This window comes from Polypterus senegalus, chromosome 13, assembly GCF_016835505.1.
Source record: "Polypterus senegalus isolate Bchr_013 chromosome 13, ASM1683550v1, whole genome shotgun sequence".
NCBI lineage: Eukaryota > Metazoa > Chordata > Cladistia > Polypteriformes > Polypteridae > Polypterus > Polypterus senegalus.
Genome location: NC_053166.1, coordinates 62,991,124 through 63,013,696, shown reverse-complemented (window position 1 = coordinate 63,013,696; position 22,573 = coordinate 62,991,124). Strand labels below are relative to the sequence as shown.

The following is a 22,573-nucleotide window of genomic DNA, read 5'->3' as shown; positions in this document are numbered from 1 at the left end:
CTTTCTGGTTGGTATAGCAGTACTGCAGTTACAAATCAATTTCAACAACGGTGTAGGGTCTGTTATCTTTACAGATTAAAAACTGCTATAGATTCTTTTACTTTTTGGGAATGAGGCAAATTAAATGGAAGCTTAGAGCAAAATGCCATCTGCTGACATAACATTTCTGGATGGCATCTAAATAAATGATTTTCCAAATGTGTTGTGTTACAGCAATACTTAACTTTTGAGTTGCACAGCTTACATATGGCTTTGCTTTTATCCAGTTGTTCTTTACCAATGTACTTTTTAACTCCATAGTTAAGTCAAGACATCTGATTTAGTTTCTGATTTCAGTTGAGGAGGACATACCCTTTTATTCAAGGTAGTAATGTGCTTTTTCTACAGAAAGCCTTAAGAGGTGCATTACTGGCATCTAATGGTTTGCGCGCCAAAAGTCAAGATAAGCAAAAATCTACATGCCTGTATAATAATACAGCAGTATAGAGATTCACAAGATTGATCTTGAAACTTTAAGAATTGACATCAAATCATTTAAACAAAAAATAATGATTAATCAGAAAATCGATACTTTTACCCAGGCCTAGTTGAAATGTACTATTGTGTGTCTTCATATCTTAGCTGCTTAATCATTGGCTCTATTGTTCAGCTTTTCTATACACTATATTGTATATATCTTGAGTGCATCTTTGTGATTTGAGTATGTTATGGGGAACTAAAACTAAACAAAAGTACAGTAGAACTTCAGTTGTTGCTGCACACCAGCTTACTTTTGTTTTGAATACAAATGAAATCAACTTTGTTGGTCATTGTTTGACTTAATTGATCATTTTTTAGGAAATCTGTTTCATTACCTTGGGACTGTCATAGGGACGTTATCACCATAGGAGGTTGCCAGGTTTTCCTGGTATTTAGGAATGATGAAATCCTATTAAACTCTGAGTATTATTATGTTGGGAATTTACCAGGTGCTATGTGTGAAGGAGTGAAAGTACTATTTACAACTAGCCTTACAGCGCCAGACGTGATTCTCAAATGAGAATATACATCTTGGAACAATCCATTAAAATGTGTGTGGGGAATAGTGGTGAAATCCTGCACTGCAGAGGCTACACCCACAGTGCTTCTTCCTAAATTACCCACCCCCAGTTTCTCTAGTCAGTGCCTTTTAGACTGTTGCTGGGGTTTCAGGGACAGAGCAAAAGATACTGAACAATAGGCCTGATCCTGAGAGTTAATGAAACATTAAAATTGCTGTTTTCCATTCAGGAGTTCAGTAGCACAAGGTAACTGAAGCTTAATAATTAATGTGCACATTGTAATGACAGAGGAGACATACACATACACCTGGACCACTGCCTCTACTGGGTACCACATGTTGGAGAAGTACCTGTGTCTGCTATGATATCTTTCTGTGATTTGAACTATTGTATCACTATATGACATAACAGCAAATAGTTTAGATAAGCTTTATAGTCTGAATATATTACATGTTTAAACGCTACATCTATTTTGTTATGACATGTTTACATTTCTAATTAGTAACATTACATTTCTTTAGTTATTAATTTAAACATGAAGTCAGAAGGTGGATATTGTGCTGTCCCACCTTTGCATCTACTGGTGGTGGTAGGCATATTTGTTGATTCAGGTGTTTTGCATCACACGTTTTTATATCTAATAGTGTTTTTTAGGAGACTTTTTGACTGTAGACGGTTCATCGCAAGCAGAAACCTGCTCTCTGTTGGACCAGGTTAACAAGAGCACTTCTGATCTTTTCAGTTCACCACCCCTACTCTGAGAGCTGCCTTCATAAGGTGTTGGATTGGTTTAGAACTGTGACACTTAGTGAGCTGTCTAACTAACGCCACTCAGTTGTAAGCACAATTCACTCATGGTTGTCTCCAGACATATATATTTTACATCTGGCTTCAGCGAGACTAGTTTACAACTTATACAAAATGAAATGAAATGAAATCTATTTGCTGTGTCTTGTACTTAAGGACTTGCATGTGCGTGTGTGTGTATCTTTTACTGCTTAGTTCATGTGCTCTGTTTAACTTCTAGTGATTGTAGGTGCAGCCCCCACTGTGCACGTACAGTACATCAGTAACACTCATGCTGTATTCATTTACTCCGTTTATACACCTTCTCTTTGAAACAGGTTTCAAATGTACAATAAATTAAAAGTAGTCTAGAAAAATTCAGCCTATTTTTACAAGAAATGTATGGCGGTTTTGTAGATTTAACATAGAGAATCCTAGATGTCTTTGGGAGTCCTTGAAGACAGGTTCACAGAAGTAAAATAGAAAAACATTAACAATAGATTTAAACTGTTCTAAGTAGCATTATTTTCAATAGTTTCTGTTTTGATTTTTTATAAATACCATATAATTTTCTGGATGTGGGGTTTGTAAAAGAACTGAGTGTTTTTCATTATTGTATCTTTTTGTTTTTCACAAAACCCATTATATTTGATTTATTTTACAGGATGAAGAACTTGAGGCAGATTTTCCTGAAAACCTAGAGGATTTTGTTACTTTGGATGAGGTGGGAGATGTTGAAGCAGTTGAAACGTCAAAAAGAGAGTCAGGAACTTCTTCCAGTAAGCATGTGTTCATATATATATAATACTTATTTTAAAATAAGTTTGTCAGATTTGTATAGTGTGTACTTACAGTTGCTATCTTAATTTCAAGTGTTGAAAATGTTAATTTGTGTGTTGTAATGTTTTTAAAGGTATTGATTTGTAGAGTTGTTGCTCTTTTAAAAGAGTTTGTAATCTGAATGTGTTTCTTTAAGAAATTCTAACTTGCATTACATGCAGTGTGCCAAAATAAACCAACACATATTTAGATTATTCACCAAATTGTTTTCTTACTTTTCTTTTTTTTTGGCACATTTCAAATGTTACAAAGTGAGAATGACTCATTGAGTAAGTCTGATCTTTGCCTTTATTGTGGTGATAGAGATTGTGCCTTCCTCGGCAGAACTTGATGCAAAATGGAAATAAATCCTGGTTAGCTGGTGACTTTGCATCACTGGACACACTAATGCATTCATCAAAATGTGTTATTGCTTGGCTAAATTAGAGAGACTGGTGTAAATAAGAATTTAAAACAAAGTCTTGGACAGTTGGGAGTCCCAGCCAGGAAACCTTGTTTAATTGACAAGGGACAATGGAAAAACAAGTTAAGTTTCTAATAAGGTATATTCTGGAAGCTTGCTGTGTAAAGAGGGTCCCTAGGTCTAGGTGGTCCACATGTTATGTCTGATTTCTGGTCTATGACTATCTTTTGTACAAGAGAATTGCTAGGGAGACTAAGCTAGTGGTGGGTGAAAGTGTCATTACGGTTGATCTTCAGATGTTTTTTCCTCAACTTTTCCTCCCACCTGTGTGATTGTTAGCACGCTTCAGATTCTACCAGAGTTGGCTAGATTTGTGTGTTTGACTGTAACTCGGCATAGGAGGAACTCGGGGTACGTAGACGTAAAATATTTGGACTTGGGAAGACCATGCAAAATATCCTTCATGGAGGTTTTGGGCTGGGAATTAAGACCAGCAATTTTATGGCAGTAAGTGTTATGCAGTATGTGACCATACCAGTCTGTTTGCCAACATACGCTGTTCAAAAATAGAATTTTTATATATGTTTAAATATATATAGTATAATTTTTTTTAAATATAATTTGGGAAGTGTTTCCAAGCTTTTAACATTTTACTTTACTCAAAGTACACCATGCTATGTTTGAATACCAGTGGACGTTTGTGCTTTTTCTTAAACAAGGGCATTTTCTAAGTCCATTTTTTTTAAACTTGTTTAAACAAAATGCACTTTAGCTTTGTTATAGGTGTTGAGAACAAAATCGGTTCCAGGAATCGTTTGTTTTTTTTTTTTTTAAAATATCACAAATGAGCTAGCTTCTGTGTTTTTAAAATAAAAATAAAAAAAAAAAATGTCCTTTCCATAGCTGTATGCTTTGTTTTAATTGTCATGTCATTTTCTGACTTGCTTAATCCAGACAAGGGTCACGGGTTGTGCTGGAGCCTCTCTCAGGTAGCATAGGGTATAGTTTATTTGACCTTTTTATCGAAAATATCTTCTAAGCATGTAATTCACATGCTTCAACAGCTGAAACATTTGAAAGTTAGGTGACTTGCTTTGTGTGTTAAGTGTAAGAATGAATTGAAATTATGTTTTAAATACTTTAGAACTATTAGATTTTTTTATCTCTTTTTTGAACTATTATATTTTTTTCTCTTTTGTAGAAGATCTCAAGTCGACAAAGGTTAGTACAGTTAATATTCAATTATTTATTAAAAGTATAAAAACAGTGAATATACTGTACTTCAAATTAATAATTTCCCACGACAAAAAAGTCACTTCTAATGGATGCAGTCTGTTGTGTAATTTTAATGTTTATAATATGAGAATCGTGTTTTTGTTAATAGTTTGTAGTACCAAGAAGCTATCAAATGTATATTGTGCTTGAAATTATGAAAATTATTCATGTTTAGCTTGGCATTATTTCTCTATAATTAGAAACATGAAAAGGATTGCATTGCAGCTGATCATAATAGCCATTTTAAGAATGTTCATATATTTTTGATTTTATATCTGTATAAAGAAATAGTTTGTAATGAGACAATAAAGCCTGTGTGTGCCTGTAATTAAATAAAGAGGCATTGTGAATGTTATAGTTTGTTATAAGAAGAAACTAAAATTCTTACAGTGCAGAAGACTGGAATTTACCTTTTTGAAGTTATGAACATACTTTTCCTTATTCACCTTTCACAGTGAAAAGTTTGAAAGTTGTTAATTTTATTAAATTTTTCGTGATTTACCTTAGTTTAAATCATGTAGCATGTAATATGTTAGCCGTTTTAAAAGTTGATTAATATAGTTTTAAACTTAATTTGTATTTTTAGGAAAGAAGAGTTGTCTCTATAAGTCACTTTGTGAGGAAAAAAAACTTTGAGAAAGAAATTCTCAAACTTGCTGAATCTTTTGGCAATGTAATAAACTACTTGATACTTGGTTATAAGAAGGTGGTAAGTATGATTCATAAATCTCAATCTCTGTGACTTCCAAACGTTTTCAGTGGTGACTCCCAAATGTCTGCTTGACACCCCAGCCTAATAGGGCTGTGTATTTACATATGTAGCATATGTAACATTTACTATTGCAAATCCATTTTTAATGACTCATTTGTAGCTGGTGAGTTTTAAAAATACCTTTCTTAGGTTAAGTGTGAGACAAGTTACCTTACATTTCTTCAAGCATTTGTAAACTTTCTGCTCTTTAATGTTTTTATACATTACCATATTTCTGATTTTGGTTTTCTTATTGTAATGCCTTTGAAGTAATAACTTTGAAGAGCCTTTTCAATGTCAGCAATACTCATTTTAGCTTTCTCAAGCTAGATGGCCACTGGCTTTACACAACATGCTTAAACTAATGAGATGGAAACAAAAATAAACTTCTATGTCACCTGTTTTGCATGTTGTGAGAGCAGAGAAAAATCTTTAATCTTGTGTTCTCATGTAGCTCTGAGATAACAAGGTTTCACATATAAAATATGTCTGTGGTGACCAATGCTGTAAGAACAGCAAACAATAGCAAAAACATCCAAAAAAAAAAAAAGTACTTGTGTCATATAATCCACGTGTCAACTCTTCCAGCCGTATGATTACAATGTCCCAAACAAATGTTATAAAAGTATTAACCACAAAAACCTCAGGTTTTTCATGTATGTTTTTTATTTTGTTTGTTGTTGTCCAGCATTGGTCACTGAAGAAATCAGTTATATCAGAAAATTGGACAAACTACATGGGGATAAGTTAAAATTAAAAATAAAATTGAATGGAGTATTCCTTTAAGGTCACACTGCACCTCCAAATAAATGAATATTATCCTACCTTTTCAGTATCCCAAGTGACTGTTTAATACAGCACCTTACATAATTTAAAAAATGTTTATCCCATGTGTGACTTTTTTTTTTTTTGTTTCTTTCTTTCAAAGGCTTTTTTGGAAATGCCATCAAGCGAGGCAGCAAGAAAAATGGTTGAATTTTACAATACAAATTCAGCTATGGTTTGTGGAGAAACGGCAAAGGTTCATCTTTCAAACACATATAAGACTATGAATGTAAGTTTTACTAATGTTTTGAGTGAATAAATGAGCCAAGAAAAAAAAACGCTTTGATTTAAGCCTGCATTAGATGATGTAACAGTTCCTCCATTTTGAATGTGTTTGTATACTGAAATGACATTCATTACTTACTCTGGGATGGACAAAAACAAACTTCAGAAAAATAAAAGTGACTTTTTTGATAAAAGTAGCATTTAGTGATCAAATGAAAAATGCTGAAACCTTTGAAAGGGGCTTATTTCCAAAGCCAGAGCAAAGACCCAATCAAGACTTAGTTCTTCAATATATTGCATTTTAAGAATATTAAAGAAGATTTCACAAAACAAATGATCACAAAGTTATTAATAAAAAGCTGGCACTTTTCACACTGCCAACCAGGGCTGATAAATTATTTATGCAACTAGAATGCCCAGTAGGGGCTAGGTGGTCTTTTTGGCCCTGAACCCCTAATCTGCATAAATATTCCACTTGAAGAAAAATGTGAGAAGTTTCCTCAAGATTGCAGATTAGGAGATGTACCAGTTGCTTCATTAAGACGATTTTCTGGTAAATGAAGCATTTTAATTCTCAGCAGAATAAGTGTGATTTTTATTGGTGGTAACATCTGGTATGCATCAAGTGGATAAACCATCCTTACATCAGTTATTGAATCCAGTTAATCCATTTCAGGGTTGTGAGGACTGGAGCTCATGCTAGGAGGAATAGGTTCAAGGACACTGACATACACACTAATGTATAATGGTGCAATTTTTAAAGTCTGCAGTTACCCTGACACATCATTAGAATATGACAGTTAAACTGGAGGCTCTGTATATTCTGCTCAGATACTGCCCAGACTAGAATTTGAAAGCATGACTGTGGAACTTTGAGGTATCAGCACTAATTATTTCTCCACTATGAATGAAAGCTAAATGAACACTTTTACTGACCAAGGCAGAATTAACAGTTAATAACTGAGCAAATTCAACAGACTGTTTTCTGTTGCCTGTAAGATTATAGAACAAAGTGTTATTCTAAAAAATTTGGAAGTTCATGTTGATGATCAGATGCTTTTTTTCTGGTTATGGCCAAACCGTTCTTAAAACAACAGACTTTTTATAAACTGAATGAGATCAGTTACAGCTACTGTTTTCTACAAATGTGCATTGTATATTTTTATTGTTAGTGTTTTTGGTTTGAACTTTGTATTTCAAGCAGAATGATTGCCATTTATTAAATTTTAATGCGGCAACTGTATACAGAACTAGTCCTGGATTCATTAAAACCTGTTCTTAATAATAATAATAATAATACATTTTATTTATATAGCGCCTTTCCCATGCTCAGGGCACTTACAGAATATAAGAAAGAACGGCAGGGTATATAGCATTGTACAAACCAAATAAATAAATAAAGAAGATTACGACAGTGAATTCAGAGAAAAAAGCCTAACAGACAACATAATTGGTGGTCTGGCACACACACATACAGGTTAGATGACAGAGAGGTAGCTGAGAGAAGGGTAATAAAGTCAAGTAGAGCTAAAAGCCTTCCTGAACAGATGAGGGTTGAGTTGTTTTTTAAAAGAATTTATGAAGTCCGCTGATCTGATTAATTTCAGTAGGTCATTCCAGAGTCTGGACGCTGTACAACTGACTTGTTCACTATAAAGCCGAATTTGTCAGAATGACATGCAATAGAAGTATAATACAGATCATTTGCAGCTTTAGCTGTTAGGCTCTTCAGTGACAACGTAATATAAGAAGTGTATTGGACATTGTGAGTAAGTAGCACTTTTTATTTTACTGTGCACTTTCCTTTGCCTAATGATTTTTTTTGTGCACAGCAGTTTCTTTAATCCAGGTCTTCAAAATTCTCAAAGCAGTCTATAAAGTAGATGTACCAGAATTCTTTAAATTAAACATTGAATCTCTGTTGGAAATTAAATGGGAGCACATTTAAGACTGAAGCCAGGAATTTGTTCTTTACTCAAGGAATTGTGTGAAGCTGAAGTCATGTAGTTAAAACAATTTTGGATAAGTTCAGTGTCAGAAACAGTATTTGGATACTCTAGTTGTTCGCTAAATGTATTCAGACTCTTCACTTTCTGTACATTTTACTGTTTTAATAATAATAATAGTTTTATATGGATAAAGTTGATACTCTTGCCCTTCAGACTTCAGACAATAACCCATAATGACAAAGTAAAAACATGTTTTCATAAAACTTTTATACTGTATTAAAATTATTGCTTGTAGATTGTTTGGCAAAAATGACAGATTTATCAACTTAAAATTAAAATGTGCAAATTAAAAAAGTATGCATCAAGACAATTGTCTAAACCTTGCATAAACACCAGGAATGATTTGATAACAATGATGCAGAAATTGAGGATCCTTCTAGTCAGCAAATGGAAGTGGCAAAAATTATGTAATCCCACAACTGAAGCTTTAAGAATACAAGTGCTGCTACCAAAGTATGTGACATTGCCCAGTGACTGCAACAGTTCTTTGCAATTGGATGGAAGCTGATGTCTTAACCCTGCTTGAACACGCTTCAGATTTTTGTGTCATGAAGTAGCCCACTATGAACCTCTTTCTGGAGTTCTTCAAGAGTCTAGAACTTCCATTAAATATTACAAAAAATGATAGGATTTACTTGGCCAGGTAACCCATCCCCTGGCAATTGCAGTTCTTTGAAATAACTCTGAAAGGTGTTGGCTGCTTTCTTTACCTTGTCAGTCATTTACCCCAAAGCCATAGAGGGGTAAGATTGACATTGCATAAGCTGCTGTAGCGCATGGAACATCTTTTATGGCACCATGCCATTATTTTTCTTCATTCATTATCTTCAGTCCTTTACACCTAACTGATGTCTTTTAATTACTCTTCATACTCCTTAAAATTTACAAGGCATAGCTGTGGTGCGTGTGTTTATATGAACAATTCTGTTTGTATGATTGTATATACAAGCTATGTCAAATATTAAATCCAAATCTGCATACTGTTTAGCAGTGTAAATGACCATGTGAATTTGATATGCATGTTTAAAATTGCTCCCAACGTTTACTAAAAAAAAAAAAATAAGCCTCTACCAGTGGATCTCAAAGAGGACACAAATAATGCGTGTCACACACAGTGAATAAAAAAATGCTACAAATCACACACTGTTGATAAGTAGACAGTCAGTTTGTACCATGATACATTTACATTGTTATGAATGGTTTAACGCATAATGTAATACTCATTTCAAATATGTATCGCCAGTCCATCTGAATTACTGTTATTGTTTTTGTAATGCATGGGTAATATTTTGGTTAATACCCATTTAAAAATCACTTTATTTACTGTCAGGTAGTCCTTTCCATAAGTGTGTTTTTCTTTTATTTTTTAGAATGTTGGACGGGTGGTATACTTGAAACCCCTGCCACCCACAAGATTTTTGGATAAATACATCCTGAATCTTTCAAAATCCTTTGGAAAAGTTAGGATTTACTTAATTCTTCATGCACGAGATGAGGTACTTTTATATTTCTATTACATTTTGGTTAATAATTTAAGCATAACTCAACAAACATCACTCAGACTTTCAGTTTTGTGACAGTAATGACACTCTAAACCCATATTTGTATGTATCTATCAATCTATCAATCTACATTACATTCTATAATGTGAATGTTTATATGTTTGTTTTGAGTGGGGTGTGTCATTCATGTTATATAGCTGGTTTGAGCATGTTTATATAGCTATAACAAAATGTAACACATACATCTACATAGTTTTCCTGCAGTGGTCCTCACAAATAACTGCAATGCTCTGTTTATTAGTAGTATTTGCATTATTTATATATCTGGTTAATGCTTTAATGCAGTTAATGTACAAGACTAATATATGTTACTGCTGTTTACAGATACAGTATATTCTAACTGTTGGTGCTTGGGCAGGTTAGTGTCTTCCTCAGGGCAACAGAGGGAGTAACAACAGGATCTCAACCATCCAGTACACTACACGTTTGCATTTGATCGTTATGGAGTCAAGACATACTTTTCTTTGGATTTTAAATTTTTTACTTCTGTATTAAGATGATCTCTTGACTCTGCTCAGCACAAGTTGTTAGAGAAAATGTGGTATTTTCCATAGAGTGGCTTAAATGTATGTCCTCATAAGATCTCGGGAATACGTCATGGAAAAAGGTGCATATATAGAAAACATTTTTTCAAAATGGTAAGAGAAAGGGCTGAATGGAGTTGGATATATCTTATGCATGAAGTCTTTATCCTCTTTTTTTCATTGTGTAATAACACAGTTGTTTTGTTAATAGCTTTTTTATTTCTTTGCTTTTCATTGTAATATATATGTAGTTATTTACAAAATACTTTATGTATTTTTTAAAATTCTGTGCTTTGTCTAAACTAAACCATAGGTGCGATAATTATTTTTCAATGTTAAGAGAATATTCTTTGACTGTCAAACTATTTTTAGGCTTTTGTTGAAATGGAGTCCTCTGATGCTGCTTATAGAATGGCAAATCATTACAGAGATAATCCAATATTGTTTTATGGAAGAAAGATTCGTATTTCCTTATGCAAAAAGTATAAAAAACTAACAAAAGGGTAAGAATCGCATAAGTAAGTAATAATTTCTTTTCAGCATGTGTGCTGAAACACCTCAGTGTTTCATCTAATCTGATAAGTTATACATAAATATAAATTACACATTTTCTTAATGTTCGTCATGGTTTTTTTCCCCCCCCCCATCTACTGTTAATGGATTAAAACACAATGCATAATGCAATGTAAAAAAAAAATAAAAAATTACTCAGTGAAAATATGTAATTCGTTTGTTAAAGTCTAAACATTTAGTTAGATCATAAATCATTTTATGAATTTTGATATTAAAAGTATGGAATTTAAATTTTCATGTTATCTTTTAATAATTAGAGTTAATGTGTGTGTTTTATCCCTATAGGAAAAGACCTTCCTTACACTCTTCTGAAACTGAAGAGCATCTTGATAGAGAGGAAATAGAAAGTAGCAAAGGCCATAGGGGACCTTCGAAGAGTAAGTTAAAGGCAAAAGAAAAAGTTGGTACTTCTGAGAAAAGAACCCATAGCCATGAATCAAGAAGCAGTCAGAAGGTTACAACTGAAAAAGAGGAAGGAGAATCTGAAATGAAAAAATTAAAAATGGAAGAGGATGACATGAAAGTAGAAGAACACATAAATGAAGATTCTGACCAAGGCATTGTCTGTATCATGACAGAAGAAGAGGAGGAGAAACTGGAAGAAATTATTTTGGTGAATAGTAACCCTTCAGAAACGTGTGGCAGCCCAAAGGGCTCTGAGGCAAACCCTGAGACAGTAAATAAAGAAGTTGAGTGCCATAAAGTTGAAGATGACGTAAGTATCCACAGACAGGCAGGTTTTATATATTTTTAATAAAACCATTCACAAAAGTCACTTGTGTTGAAATTTATATAGAGAAACAGTTGTTATGTTTTGGGATAAAAACTATATTAGTAAATAAAAGAAGCATTTATTTTTTTGATAGTATTACATTTTTTTTTTTTATCATTTTACCCACAACACCGATGACTACAAATAGCAAACCTTACCAGTTTTGGAATGAAAAAGTTATTTTATGTATTTCAGAAACCTGATGTTGGTGAATGTGCAAATCTGGAGGCAGAATCTGAGAATTCCGTCTCAAACAGTGAGAATGTGACTACTGCTAAAGAAGAGAAGAAGCTAAATGAAGATAGTCTTCTGCAAAAATCAGATTCACATGTTATGACAGAGAACATCACAACAAATATGTGTAATACTGATTCATTAGAAATATCAGGCTCTCACGAAAAATCCATGGAAGATTCATTAGTTGTTCCTAAATGTGAAAGAACAGTAGAGATGGGGAAAAAACCAAAGCATGAACCTGTAGGCCCTTACCAGCCCAAGAACCCCGTGGGTAAGATGTTATGGTTATCATTACAGCTAAACAAACTTAGGTTATTACTGTGTTGATTAATCATAGTTATTGAGTATAAACAAAAGACTTCAGTAAAAATTAAACTAATGTGTTGCACACTCAGTAAATGCAATAAATATTTGCTTTGCTGTTTCTGATAACTGTACTGTAGTTTAATGTTCTTTAGATTTTGAGATGGAATAATAGGCAAGCAGGATATGAGTGCAAGAATTGCAGTTACTTTCTGTAGGAAATTATGGAATGGTACCTTTGGGATGTGCCAATCCCAATTATTTCTCTTTACCAATACTAATTTTAATACCTGGGCTCAGGGTATTGGCTGATATCAAGTTACCAGTATTGTACGACTCCTTCAATTTAAAATCTTTATAAATTAAACCATTTTACTGATTGGATTCATTTATTTGTGTGTAAGGCGACAAGTTTGTAACTGATTTGACAACTCTTCCCATAGACTTGTATGGCAAGACATACTTAGTGTACATAAATAGAGACGTGTAATTATTAAACTGTAAAGATTTTTTTTTATTATTTCAGTTGTATGTAAAAGTAAAGTAGGTCTGCTTTCTATTGGCTAATACATTTTGAAAAATGCTATTTTCACTTGAAAGTCAGGGGAGCTGACAAAGGTTTATATTTGCCTTGCTCCCAATGGATTTGCTTTGGAGTAACGAGGAGTTTCCTTAGAAAGCTGATAGACTGAGGATTCCAATAATCTTACAGGAAAAAATCCTGCCAAATATATCTATTTGGAGCCATGCTTTCTAATTGGTAATCCACAGGATAGCACAAGTTTATTGACAAAAGGTATCTATCATGAAATTTAATTGGCCGACAAAGGTAAGGATACATGTATTAGATAGGCACACCTCTCCCCTTATTTTTATTCACTAAAAGCCTGTTTGATAAACAAAATGATTCATGGTTATGAGCTAATGTGGAAGCATCCACCATTATCCCCTGCCACTTGCGTTGTTCTTAGTAGATTACTCTGAGACCTTAAGAACAGATCAGCTCATACTGGAATGACACGTGAGGGCATTTTGAAAGCTAATGGGCTGGGGAATTTCAGAAATCTGACTGGAAAACCCCTGCATGTCACTGTGATATGATAATAGGCGCTCAAATAGGTGACACATTAATGCTTATCTGGAAACTCTCACAATGCAAGTGCATGTTTTGAGAAATTTCTGCAGCATGCAGAGGTAACTGTGCATCCATTCATAAACTAAATTTCCATTCTTTTTACTGAATGTACCGAGTTATCATGTGAAAGCTGAGCTCACCTTCCAAACACCCCCGTTGTCTGCTGTACGATAGTCAAATTGGCAGTGTCAGAATAGCGTAGGGCTGCACCAATTGTTCAAAAACGCATGTTGCGATTTATTTTGACACATTTTGCGATTGCTGTATTAACTGCAATATGCTGGTATCAGTTATCATTTTACATTGCAACGTCAAGGCAAAAAGCAAACGATGACATACAGTAAAAGATTACACTAAGATCATATTTACTAATATTTATCGACTCAAAAGTTTTTCGAATAACAGCAACTTATCTTATTGAACACCCAGGGTAAGACAAGGATTAAATTAATTTCTATGATGTGTTTTCTGTGTTAAACTTAAAATAATTATGTAAATGAATTAGCTAAGTAAAATTTAAAAAGAAATTGACCACAATTTTCTTGCACATCCCTACCTCCCTCTCAATACGTTCATTATCTTTTAAATGATAGACAGAGTAGAGAAATCCTTGTAAATTAATAAGTGCATGATGTTTAAAGTTAAATCTTGTTTTTATAATAAATAATAATGTGTGCATTCTGCACAGTAAACATATCATCGTCGGTGCTAGTCCTGAGGTTATAAAACTTTATATGGCTATCACGCTCCATCTAATTTAATATAATATATACATAGAAGTGTGTATATATTCTCAAATGTTATGAATGCGATTTAATAAATATAATAATGGGATTTTTGTTGCAGTCAAAGCACTAAGGTAGATTACATTTTGTCTAAACTTTTGGATTGGAAGATAAAGATTGTGGCTTTAGCAGTAGAATCTAGTTGATTGATTCAACTCCTCCGGTTTGACAATTTTAGGTCCGTTGTCTGTGGGTTTAGCACCTAAATGCTACTCATGCAACCCACATGCAGTCAAGACTTCTTTTAAGCCTAGAACAATGCTTTCTGCTAGGAAATACGTTGTTTGCAAGCAGAGACTGTTCACTTCAGATTCGTCACTAATGTGTGCACTGTTAAGTTAATAAAAGGCATGGTTGTCCATTTTGACCACAGCCTTGTGGTTGCTTGACAGTATTCTAGTTTCACTATGTCAGACTTAGCTTTAGCTTTGCATTTTCTGTACAGTTTGGAGATGGCAGTTTGCGAGAAGTAATTACATGAAAGCAACTTGTATATCTGGCTGAGTCTGACGGTTAGTTTCTGTTTTTGTTCCCCGCATATAAGGACAGCATTTCTGTCTCAGTTTTCTTGTATGGAGTACCACTTGCAAATGCACCTGCATTGTTTGCTTTGGCTTAGCTGGGCTTTCAGCTGTTGCAATTTAACTTGCACTTACCTTAACATTCTGTGAGGCTGATATAAAGTACTTCAATTTCCACATAACATGAAGATGATGATGTAGCATCTTCAGTTTTGCACTGTGGTCAACTTCCACCTCCTCTGGTGTGCTCATATTGGCAGAATTAACAGCAAATTAGCTGGTTTCATCATCTTCAAAAGAAACACTTCACTTGACCAAAAATAGGCAGTGGGACTGATTAAGGAGACTTCTTGATGGGACAGTCTTACTGTGGGGGCCACATGCGCATAGTTCAATAACAGAAAACTGTAGTCTTTTGCTGTTTACTAATTGCACAGATTCAATTCACCATTTTAATTTACAGTGCCCTCCACAATTATTGGCACCCCTGGTAAAGATGTGTTCTTAAGCTTCTAATAAATTCTCTTTTTTCCCAAAAAATATAGGCTCACAACACAAAAAAAAGAAAAATCCAATCTTTAATTGAAGTACATTTATTCATTGGGGGGAAAAAAATCCCATATTAAGAAATACATTTTTTACCTGAAATCATGTGTGCCACAATTATTGGCACCCCTAACAATTCCTATAAAATAAATGTAATTGAAGCATCTTTGTATTTTCTAGTTTAGTTTTTAAAGTTGATCAGAGTAAATTGGAACTTTTAATTAGTAATTAATGACTCCTTGTGTCCCTGGAGTATAAATATGATGAGACACAGCGTCCTATTGCTCTTAGCCACTCTTCAACATGGGAAAGACGAGAGAACATGCCGTTCAAGTAAGGCAGATGTGTGTCGACCTTCATAAGTCAGGTAATGGCTTCAAGAAAATAGCTCCTAATCTAAACCCACCTGTATCAACAGTCAGAGGAATAATAAAGAAGTGTAAAACGACAGGAACAGTGCCAAACAAGGCTGGACGAGGACCCAAGTGTATCTTGCCACCATGCACAGTGAGGAGGATGGTAAGAGAAGTAAAACTTTCTCCAAAGCTCACTGCTAGAGAACTGCACCTAAGCGTGGTATCTTGGGGTCACAAAGTCTCCATGACAACCATAAGACGCTATCTCCATGCCAACAAGCTGTTTGGGAGACATGCAAGGCAAAATCCATTTCTTACCTACAATCACAAACTTAAACATCTGGAGTTTGCTAAGTGGTACTGGGGCTTCAACTGGGACCGTGCGCTTTAGTCAGATGAGACTAAAATTGAGCTTTTTGGCAACAAACATTCTAAGTGGGTCTGGCATTCATCCAAGAATGAATATGTGGAAAGGCACCTCATGCCCACTGTAAAGTATAGTGGAGGATATGTGGTGCCGTATGGCTGTTTCTGTTTCAAAGGCCCTGGAAACCTTTTTAGGGTGCATGGCATCATGATCTCCTTGAAATACCAGGACATTTTAAATCAAAATCTGGAGGCCTCTGCCAGAAAGCTGAATATGGGTCATCTTTGGGTCTTCAGGCAGGATAAAGGTTGGATTTTTCTCTTTTTTTGTGTTGTGAGCCTTTATTTTTTGGGGAAAAAAAGAATTTATTAGAAGCTTAAGAACACATCTTAACCAGGGGTGCCAATAATTGTGGAGGGCACTCTTGTTAAGTTTAAGCTTAACTGTATGAAATATGGCATTTTAATGTTAGGGGATTCCTCTTAAAGTGTAACAGGAAGTACATTAATGTTTTTTTTTTTTGTTTTTTTTTATTGTTGCCTTATTGTCATTTGTCACTTATGTGGCCAAATAAATTGGGGTGAGTTCTTAATAAAATGGCATTATCAGTTGTGCATCATTTATGTCAGTCTAATACTCAAACCGTTAATAAGGTTAGCATTGGGATTGATTCAATCTAGCATATCTGATCGGTGCATCCCTAGTGGTAGCCAGCATTATGAAAGTCAAATTGGGAATACAAATCTGAAATGGATTTCTTTAAAAAGAAAAGTAGTAAATATATTAATTTTTATGATTCAATTGATATTCAATTGGAAACAGGTAAGTTTCATTATTATAATTGTCTAATTTTTTTCCATTTCCCTATCTCAATCAATGTATTTTTGCCTCCATTCGCCTATTGATAATTAATGCCCAATTAGTTTTCTTTGTTAACAAAACCTAACAGTGGCTAGCCAGTGGTCAAATCTGCACTGTTTAAGAATCGCTAAATGAGGAGTTTTTAATTTTTATATTATGAAACATTTCTGCACTTATCTTAACATTTGTTTAAATCATTCTAGGTATTGAGTTTGTGACCCCCAAGTTTGGTTACTTTTGCGAGCTCTGCAACCTGTTCTACTTAAAAGAAGAGGTGGCGAAGGTTACTCACTGCAGCAGCTTGACACATTACAAAAAAGTGAAGGTAAAGGCATTTTCTCCTCCCTTGTCTAAAATATCGATAGCCATATAGAAGGGTGTTTAAATGATCAATTTTAGAATAGATTTTATTCTTTACTGCATGCAAGAACAATGCCAAGAACTGGAAACATTTGAAAAGGTTCAAAGTATTTGATCCTTCATTGAAAACTTCTTTTAATGTCTTTTTTTTTTTTTTTTTAACACATAGTGGTGATTAGTTAGATATTTTCTTTGTATATGTTGTAATTCTCAAAGAGTCCCACTTCATTTGGAACACATGCTCTTTTCAAGAATCTTAACATAATTGATCCATTATTTATGTGGACAACACTACAAAATGCACTTAAGTAGATAACAGTGGGTTGTGTGTAAGAATGCAGTTCAATATAATAGTTAAGATTAAAGGTTTTTATTATAGGCCAGATTAAAGGTATTTTAGTAATCATTAGAAGTGCTTGCTTGAAAATATGAGGAGCACAACCTAGCTAGGGGTTTTCCACCATCCACAAAACATAAAAACGGTGGTATCCCTGTAGTTAGAATCATACAAACAGACTGACTCCATACAGTCAAGAGCAGAGTACAGCAGTAACACCTAAAGAGGCATATCGAATGCACCATTGGCGTCGATGTGGGTTGGAAACAAATTGCCTAACTGTGTTCTGCCCTGTGCAAAAAGAACACAAAAGCTGAACACTGGCTCATTGAAACATAGTGCGTCTGATGTAATGAAAACTACCTGGTATCATTGGCCATTCCTACTAGGTGTCAGCAAAGAATGCTTCTGTTGGCCCTGAAATGATATGCGGTGTGTTTATATGTTAGACATTAGTGCAATATTTGAATGCCACAAAATATTTGAATTTTGATGTTAAGTGAAAGTGTTCCTTCATGGTACATGATATTGTGCCCTTCACAGATTTCAATTTTTAGTAGGATGATTCTCCATGCCAGTAGACTAGAAAAATGTTTTTAACTATTTACAGAGCATGATGATTATTTGCAATGGTGGTGGACAGGTTGACAGATGAGATTTGACAGGAGTCCCCGTGAACTATGATGTTGGCTGATAAAATTGTGATCTGTAGCGATAGTAGGGAGCAGGTTGAGGAGACCCTGGAGAGGTGGAGATATGCTCTAGAGAGGAGAGGAATGAAGGTCAGTTGGAACAAGTAAGAATACATGTGTGTAAATGAGAGGGAGGCCAGTGGAATGGTGGTGATGCAGGGAGTAGAGTTGGTGAAGGTGGGTGAGTTTAAATACTTGGGATTAACAGTACAGAGTAATAGGGATTGTGGAAGAGAAGTGAAAAAGAGAGTGCAGACAGGGTGAAATGGGTGGAGAAGAGTGTCAGGAGTATCAGCAAGAGTGAAAGGGAAGATCTACAGGATGGTAGTGAGACCAGCTATGTTATATAGGTTGGAGATGGTGAAAATCCAGGAAGTAGAAACCATGTGTTTGTATGGTTATTTTTATATATTTTAAGCTCTTAGAAACTCTCCCACACTGTTTATAAATATTCTCCGCACAGTTATACAGTAAACCCTCATTTATAGCGGTTGATCCGCTCCAGACAGATAAATGAATTTCCAAGAAGTAGGATTCTTTATTTATAAATCTAATATTTTCGCAGTTAGAGCATTGAAAACCTGTTTACGACCTTCTAAATACGTTTTTTAACATTATTAGAGCCCTCTAGACATGAAAATAACACCCTTTAGTCAAAAGTTTAAACTGTGCTCCATGACAAGACAGAGATGACAGTTCTTTCTCACAATTAAAAGAATGCAAACATATCTTCCTCTTCAAAGGAGCGCCGTCAGGAGCAGAGAATGTCAGAGAGAGACAGCGAGATAAAAGCAAACAATCAAAAAATCAATAGTGCTTTTAAGTATGCTGAAGCACCACAATAAAGCGGCATTTTGTAGAGGAGCGTCCGTATCCTCTGTGCAAACAGCCCCTCTGCTCACACCCCCTCCGTCAGGAGCAGATGATGGGGCCAAATCATACGCCTCCCTGATGGTATTGCATGATGGATAAGTATCTGCCTGTATTTCTCAGAGAGAGTGAGAGAGACCGAGAAAAACAAACAATCAAAAATCAATACGGGCTGTTCGGGCTTTCAAGTATGCGAAGCACCACACAGGAAGCATATCGTATATCATTGAGGAGTTTTATTTAATATGTAATACGTGCTCTGATTGGGTAGCTTCTCAGCCATCCGCCAATAGCGTCCCTTGTATGAAATCAACTGGGCAAACAAACTGAGGAAGCATGTACCATAAATTAAAAGACCCATTGTCCGCAGAAATCCGCGAACCAGCGAAAAATCCATGATATATATTTAGATATGCTTACATTTAAAGTCCGCGATGGAGTGAAGCCGTGAAAGTCGAAGCGCGATATAGCGAGGGATCACTGTATTACTGCATTTTCCCTTTACTGCCCATAATACAGCAAACTGTGCAGATGGCCACATGTGCTAGGATAATCCTAATGCTTATTAATCCTGTCCACGTTATATTTGTAATTTGTCCAAACTTGTCTTGTGAGATCGTACAAATATCCTGCCTTTCCCACACAGTACCCGGTAGTTAGGTACCTGACTGAAATTTGCTGAAGGGTGGTTTTTGTGTGTTTATGTTTAACTATTTCTTAGGCAACTTTGCATAGACAGGACACAAATATATGATCACACACAGAAACCTTGCAGCATGTGGAAGAGGCCTTTGGGGAAATGGCTTGTATTTCATAAAATTTAACCAGAGTCTCATTCTTTTCACACTGAATCTTTTCCAAAAGTGCACAGAATTTGTGCAAAATTGGGTGAATCCAAAACATTCAGTTGCTATTCATCAATGGTGTTATGTTAGTTTGGTATGTCAGGAAATTTAGTTTTTCCCTGGAGCTTAAAATTCAGCTATAGTTTACTAAGAAAATTAGGCTTAATTATCTATTCCAACTTCTTCATCTGCACCTTCATATAATATTGGAAGAATTTTTTTGATGTAATGTGGAGAAAACTTTCAAGAATTTTGTTTAACCTTTCAAGAGGCATCTCCCCATACTCATAGCCCTCAAAGCAATAAAACCGATTACTTTGACAACGATCTGCACTGCATTTTCCATTTCTGTATTGTTGTGGTTGACATGCAATGATTTTAGGTGTATGATGAAGTGAAAAGGTAAAGATTTAGTGTTTTATCCTCCCTCATTAAGTATACCCACTCTTTCTTGAGTTTTTGTTAAAATGTTTGGCCCTATTCCATTAATTTAGAAACTCATCAGTTTAGAAGCAAATTCTTTGGAAAATAAAACCATTTAAATGTCTGTACCACATCACTTTGCACTCTTCAAGTGCTATACCAATAAAACAGTGCTCTTGGAAAATCCTAGTTTGGCTGTTGCCCAGTGACTTTTGAAAATGTCTTTACTTTTTTATAATCATTTATCAGTGTTTTAAAGTCTTAGCTGACCTTATTTTCCAATTTATACTCTTATTATGTAGACTTCACCAAAGTGCCTCAACTTTAACCTTCATACATTACACTACCTTCGACATGTGTTTCCTCAGGCAGCAACATATAGCAATAAAACAGATTATGAGAATGTGCTACACATTTAATTATATATCCTAAATTGTGTGCCCAAATTTTAGAAAAAAAATATAACAGAGTGTAACAAAAATACCATTACAGCCTAAGTAGCAGTGGATCTTGCATCAATAGGTGGCTCTCGGCTTATCTTCAGTCTAGCTTCATCTTTGCTACCACATGGCCTTTAAATGGAGGTTTGAAACAGGCCTCATGCAGTCTGTTTTGTCACACTGGAGAAAATGGCGAAAGAGAGATGGTCTTCTCTTCATGGCAGGAGATTGAAAGAAAAGCAGAGTGACCAGTTTATTCCATTCCTATCAGAAATCTTAGACCATGGGCATCTCCCATGATTCATCCAATCCTGTTTCAGCATGACTAGACCAGTGAGGATACAGAATGGCTAGTCATATATAGCCACATTTCTTCAGACTGCGCTTGATTTCAGCAATTTATGGCCTTCCTGCAGGAGGATGGCTTATGGGCTCATGTTATGTCCGAACAGAGTTTATAACAAAGCCCCTTGCCAAACTGGCATGGCCTCAGCCCCCCTGCCATAAATTTCACATTCTGAGTCAGTTTAACACTACTTTCTAAAGACACTGGTTGATGGTTTGGTGAAGCAGTGCCTCTTAATCCATACAATATATGCTTACTTTTTACAAAAGTTTTCTAATACAAATTTAAAGCTATTCTTAAAAATATATAATACATACAATTAGAACAATTCTAGATATTACAAATGCACAACAGCAAAAGAACATTAAAAAGTGCACTTTGTGCAGTCCTCGTACATTGAGGAATGACATTACTTACAATCAGCATCTGTCATTTCGGATGGCTCAAATACCTGTTTGTGAATTTTTCAGCTAACAAAAGTACTAGTAGGCTCCACAGCACAGGAAATTATATATATATATATATATATATATATATATATATATATATATATATATATATATATATATATTGTATTTTCCATTTTTCTGGGGTGGCGACCTGCACCACCACCTGATCAAAGCACCGTGATGTCCCTACATTGATGGATTAAAGGCCAGAAGTCCACATGACCGTCGTCATCAAGTTCTTCCATGAGAACCCTGAATACCATGAGGCCTGATTGAGGTCATTTATGTTAGGTAGAATGCTTATATGGGGCTGGGCGGTCTCATGGCCTTGGGACCCCTGCAGATTTTATTTTTTCGCCAGCCGTCTGGAATTTTGTTTTTTTTTTCCTGTCCTCCTTGGCCATCGGACCTTACTTTTATTCTATGTTAATTAGTGTTCCCTTATTCTAATTTTTATTTATTTTGTCTTTTTTCTCATTCTTCATCATGTAAAGCACTTTGAGCTGCATTATTTGTATGAAAATATGCTATATAAATAAATTCATGTTATATATATATTTTTAGTTGCAAACAGTAAATCCATTTTGTATTAAAAGTACTTCTCTTTTTCTTTTAGGAACACTATAATAGTGAAATAAATGAATAAAAGAATTTCATAAGAAGAGTCATTTTTATACTGGATGATGATTATAATAAGAAACGAGGCTTATGAAACATTGGATTGCATTGACTTTTGGTATATAAATATATATATTTTTCCCTTGAAGAAGTCAACTTCAAGTTATACTATTTTGTCAGCAACAATATTGCTTAAATTTAAGGACCAGTTAATTGTGCTGTTGTAGGCTGTGATTTATTTTCTTTGTTTGTTTATGCACCCCTAGATTATCTCGTTTATTATGTACAATATGCCTATTTGTGTAGGTTATTTGACTAGGTAACCATGACTTTTGTTCAGTTTTGTGTGTGGGTTGCGTGGGTGGGCTGGTCAGTGAGGGGTTACTTAATATTGTTTCTACTGCGCAGTTTTAATGTAAGTAGAATACAATAAACAAACTAAAATCAAATCAAAATTCCTAATTGTTTTTTTTATATGTAGTATGAATATAATAAAT

At 34.7% G+C, this 22,573-nt stretch overlaps 1 protein-coding gene across 1 annotated transcript in view; it reads left to right on the top strand.

Annotated features, from left to right (window-relative positions):
• Positions 1–22,542, top strand: part of LOC120542129 (matrin-3-like) — a 65,865-nt gene extending 43,323 nt beyond the window's left edge. The window contains exons 12-21 of the mRNA XM_039774306.1: positions 2,491–2,605; positions 4,271–4,290; positions 4,931–5,053; positions 6,024–6,149; positions 9,525–9,650; positions 10,613–10,743; positions 11,099–11,528; positions 11,781–12,093; positions 16,900–17,021; positions 22,075–22,542. Of these exons, the coding sequence (XP_039630240.1) occupies positions 2,491–2,605; positions 4,271–4,290; positions 4,931–5,053; positions 6,024–6,149; positions 9,525–9,650; positions 10,613–10,743; positions 11,099–11,528; positions 11,781–12,093; positions 16,900–17,021; positions 22,075–22,104 (1,536 nt within the window). The 3' untranslated portion in view covers positions 22,105–22,542. The remainder of the gene's footprint in view (positions 1–2,490; positions 2,606–4,270; positions 4,291–4,930; positions 5,054–6,023; positions 6,150–9,524; positions 9,651–10,612; positions 10,744–11,098; positions 11,529–11,780; positions 12,094–16,899; positions 17,022–22,074) is intronic.
• Positions 22,543–22,573: the final 31 nt, after the last annotated feature.